Source organism: Arachis hypogaea, chromosome 11, assembly GCF_003086295.3.
Source record: "Arachis hypogaea cultivar Tifrunner chromosome 11, arahy.Tifrunner.gnm2.J5K5, whole genome shotgun sequence".
In the NCBI taxonomy this organism is placed as follows: domain Eukaryota; kingdom Viridiplantae; phylum Streptophyta; class Magnoliopsida; order Fabales; family Fabaceae; genus Arachis; species Arachis hypogaea.
In genome coordinates this window covers 143,999,481-144,004,034 of record NC_092046.1, presented here as the reverse complement: position 1 = coordinate 144,004,034, position 4,554 = coordinate 143,999,481, and the positions used below count along the sequence as shown (strand labels likewise).

General features: G+C 34.3%; 1 protein-coding gene across 1 annotated transcript; it reads right to left on the bottom strand.

Annotated features, from left to right (window-relative positions):
- Window positions 1-2,099: 2,099 nt before the first annotated feature.
- Window positions 2,100-3,979, bottom strand: LOC112723225 (stress-response A/B barrel domain-containing protein HS1). Its single transcript, XM_025774488.2, has 2 exons — window positions 3,527-3,979; window positions 2,100-2,510 (listed from the first exon to the last, which is right to left on the bottom strand). The coding sequence occupies exons 1-2, from the start codon at window positions 3,664-3,666 to the stop codon at window positions 2,321-2,323; spliced, it is 330 nt and encodes a 109-aa protein (XP_025630273.1). The 5' UTR covers window positions 3,667-3,979; the 3' UTR covers window positions 2,100-2,320.
- Window positions 3,980-4,554: the final 575 nt, after the last annotated feature.

Here is a 4,554-nt window from a genome sequence, read left to right as displayed (position 1 = left end):
TTCATCCCCTGCATGCATTAGTCACTTCTATGTAAGCAAGAATGTGAAATTGCTTCTTGATGAGGGCTTAACTCATTCCCACATTAAGCGCTTGCTTCAATGCAGGCCTTCAATATTATCCACTTCTACTTTGTGGAAAACTGTGGCAGAAGTGAAGAAATTAGGGATTGATCCTTCTTTGATGAATTTCAGTGTGGCATTGATGGCCAAGAAGGCTGTGGCGAAATCCGGGTGGGATGCCAAAGTTGAAGCCTGTAAGACTTGGGGCTGGTCGGAGGAACAATTTTCCGATGTGTTTAGGAAGCATGCGCAGTTTATGCTTCGGTCCGAGAAGAAAATCATAGCAGTCATGAGCTTTTGGGTTGGTAAGCTTGGTTGGGATCCTTCGGTGCTGTGCGTGGCGCCGGTAATCTTTGGATTGAGCTTGGAAGAAAGGATTATCCCAAGGGCATTGGTTGTGCAGTATCTTCTCTCCAAAGGTTTGATGAAGAAGGATGCTAGCTTAGCCACACCATTTTATCTGACTGACAAGAAGTTCCTGGAAAGATATGTGACACGTTTTGAGAAGCATCATTCATCTCAGCTATTAAAGATATTACATAGCAAAACATGTTAGCATTTGATTGAACTGTCATTTCTTCATTAGAATCTTTGTAGACCTTGACACAGTTGTAGACTCTTGATAATAGTGATGTAAGAGTTGCAGTGATTAATTGTTTTAAAATTTTTATGTGAAATGAAGTGATTAGTGCTTTTGTAATAAATTTGGAGAAAGGTTAGCCTTGTTACTGGCTGACTTGTATGAGAGGAAGAAGGGGATAATGTGGATTCTATTGTTACCATGATATTCACACTTGCTGGAAGAAGAGTTAATCAACAAAGATCTTTGAGATGTTTTCTGTAGTGATTAGAGCAGATTTGGCAAAAGAATTTCGGCTAAGACTCCTATTAAGTTGATCTATGCATACTAATTTCTAACTTAAAAATCAGCACAATAGAATAATCAAACCTATCATATTAGCATAATTAAGCCTCAAAATAGGAGAATAATCAAATTTATTTACAGTAGTATAATAAAAAAGATTGATATGCTAAATATGTATTTCTATAGATAACGGTATGGCTAAGGCCAACTGATTTAATTTCTTGGGTTGTCTTTTGAAGATTTTAAATTAGTTACATTAATCTTTTCATCACTTGTTAGAGTTTGCTGATATGACATATTAAGTGACGTTACAACACACACTTAACTGTTCTAATTGAGTGTTAACATAATAAATTTATGAAATTAGATCAAATTAACTTTAAATTGAAGGATTTCAATGCCTCAACGACTCAAAGTTCCCTTTAATTTGGGATTGATTAATCTAATTGCATAAACTTATCCATGTGGTGTTACTTATTGTGTCACATTAGTAAATTTTGACGTCGTCAGTAATAAAAGTGATAGAATAACTCATAAGACTAATTTAAAATCTTTGAAAAACAAATTTAATTAAAATAATCTTTTGGAACCAATTTGGATAACAAGAACGAATTTGATCGATTACTCATTGTTTGTAACACCTTAGTGATGGGAGTGAATTGAGAAGGTAGTATTGAACAAGGCACATGTTGCTCTTGGGTTTATATTCTGAAAGACAACACTTTCTAAATGTTTATATTTACATTTATGATATCATATACAAACACAATACCACAATGTTTCAGTTGAGTGCGAAGCCTGGTTTACACCCTTGAAGCCTGGTTTACACCCTTTCATTGTGGGGGTGGCTGTGTTCCTATTCTCTTCATTTGTGTCACCATTGGAGAAATCAATGGAGACTGGACATCAATGGTGTAGCCCGCCTAAACATTTGTTCTTGTTAGAAAAAGCTACTGACACTTTGAATTTAGTTGCGACGGATTTCAAGACTACTATACTTCATGGAACATTAGTTGCTCTTTTTCTATATGAATAATGTTAGTTACTTGGTTCAGTTGGTTATGACTTATGAGTACTCTATTCAATTCATCCTTTTTTTTTTGAGGTATTTGGTAGGTAGCTTGCAATTCTTAAAACTTTTAAATAGTAAAAAATTTATTCAATCACAAGCATGTGGACTAAAAGCAGGACTTACTTTGAGGCATTCATTGTTCATTTATTCTTTATCAAAATCAACACAATAATAACTCCATTGTCACAGAGAAAAAAACTGACATATATATATAACAGAGGTACACAAATGCTGCCCAGAGGAAACCATATTTATTTGTTTGTAAGTTCTACCACAACAATGGTGGCATAACACACACTCACATAGTTGTAGTAGCATTGGAATCAAACGTGAAGTGTGGTAGGCTTATAATCAATGACTATGACTTTGTCCAAACAGGGAAGAAGCAAGTTTGCATATTCAACATGTGCAGGGTGAGCTACATACTCTGCAACGCCTTCAGTACTCTCAAAAGTTGACTCAAACACGTGTGTAAAACCTTGATGCATGTTCTCAGCACTTACATCCTTTCCCCTATAATAATGGAATCATAATTCCACATTAAATAAAATGAATACACATGCATGTTTAGACTTTAGAAAGTAAGATGCTATAGTAAAATGACATTTTCCAAAGATCTAGATAACTTCAATCTTGTTTATCGCGTGACAGCACATAATTTTAACTAGAATCCAGACTTCTATTTCATCAAGGCTACTCTAAGTGACTGTTAGATATAAAATTATTCATATACTTCACCCAATAGTTTGAAGTTTTTGAGAGAAATGATTCATCACATGCACCAACCATTTGTCCCAAAAGCTAACTTGTAAGAAGAAGCATATAAATGATTTTATATCTAATTACCATTACAACTGTTATAATTATCCATGAGAAACTTATTGAATATGAAAAGGCTTCAAACGAGTCAAAATTTACAACCATGAAGCATACTATGCCAGCTCTAACAATGGCATGTTTTCTCAGATTTTGGTGCGACCAAACCGAAACCATATTGTTTCCATCTGTAATTGCCATCAACACAGTTGAGACATCATCTGGAATTGACTTGGATAATGATATAAAGATTTGGAGAATTTTCCATCAAAGCAATGTCAAAATCAGAAGTAGTAACAAAGAACCAAAAAATAAGAATAAAAAATGCAGCACTCTCTTATCCAATCCAACCTTAATATCATTCCATAGTCATCTCCAAGTTCATGAGTAAAGGGAAAGAACAAAAGATAAATCAAATAGATGATTCCAAGTACCAACATCACTAAAGGACTCGTGAATGCAGAAAATCATAGATCTTTGATCTTAGAAAACCCCGCAATTTCAGTGAAGGAAATTAAGGATCACAGCAAGACTTGAACAGTACCAAATTTGAACACTGCTGAGAGTCCACAACACCAAATTGATGACAAAACATATAATACTCAAGAGAAACCTAACTAACCAGATCTCAAATCATTGATTAAGCTAATCTTGACTTAATTGGAGTGATGTAAGATATAGAGGTTAGGGGAAAAGGAGTATAGAGCATTTACCATTGGAAAGCTTTCATGGAAGGGACGAGAGAGACGAGATTGGCATAACCATTGATGAGTTCCTCAATCTGCTGAGGGCTAATATCGTACTTGAACTTTGCCACCACTATGTGCTTCACTACTCCTTTTGCTTCCTCCATTCTCTTTTTTCCCACTCTCTCCTCGTCTCTGCATTCTCAGTTCTCTTCTTCTGCCTTATATGCATCAGAAATAATATAATTTTTTTTTAAGTAAAAAAAATATATATTTCTAATTTTCTATGGTTGGTTTCTTTTTTTAACATAAATATGATTATTTTTTCCTTTTTCTTTTTCTTCTCTCGGCGTCTACTATTTATCTGCACGTTCTTATGTTTCATAAAAATCATTGAAAGTATAAAAAAAGTTATTGTTATAAAATAACTAAATAAATAAATAAAGAAGAGGTAACAAATATAAATTAAAAAAATATAAAGAAAGAGGAATAAAAATTGCTTCATATAACACCCCTATTTATATGCACATAGGAAGTAATATTTTCAACTCTCATTAAATTAATCTCTCTTGAGAATGTGAGCCGCCCATATTAAATGATGGTCATCCACCTCATTTGATCTTATCACAACACTTCCCTTGGATGACCATTTAGGATTATTGTCTCGTTAAAACCTTACTAAAGAAAAATCCAGTGGTAAAAAATCTTAGTGAAGGAAAAAGAGTACAATATCCTTTAGTGATGAGAACTGCCTCATTAAAAACCTTGTCAAGAAAAACCTAATGGGAAAAAACCTGACCAAGGAAAAAAGAGTACAGTCTCCCCCTCTTACCAATATCAAATCAGTACAGTCTCCCCCTCTTGCTGATATCATTTAATGTCTCGAAATCGGCGCATCCCGATCTCATGTACCAATCTTTCAAAGGAGGATTTTGGGAGTGACTTTGTAAATAAATCTCCCAGATTGTCAGTTGAGCGGATCTGTTGAACATCAATTGTCCCTTGATTTTGAAGATCATGAGTGAAGAAGAATTTGGGAGCAATATACTTTGTTC

Bases quoted from the DNA above. Each gene is read 5' to 3' on its own strand.
- LOC112723225 (XM_025774488.2), bottom strand. From the start codon at position 3,666: ATGGAGGAAGCAAAAGGAGTAGTGAAGCACATAGTGGTGGCAAAGTTC. The intron at 2,511-3,526 runs GTAAATGCTCTA...CCATTATTATAG, and splicing joins TCCATGAAAGCTTTCCAATG to GGGAAAGGATGTAAGTGCTG.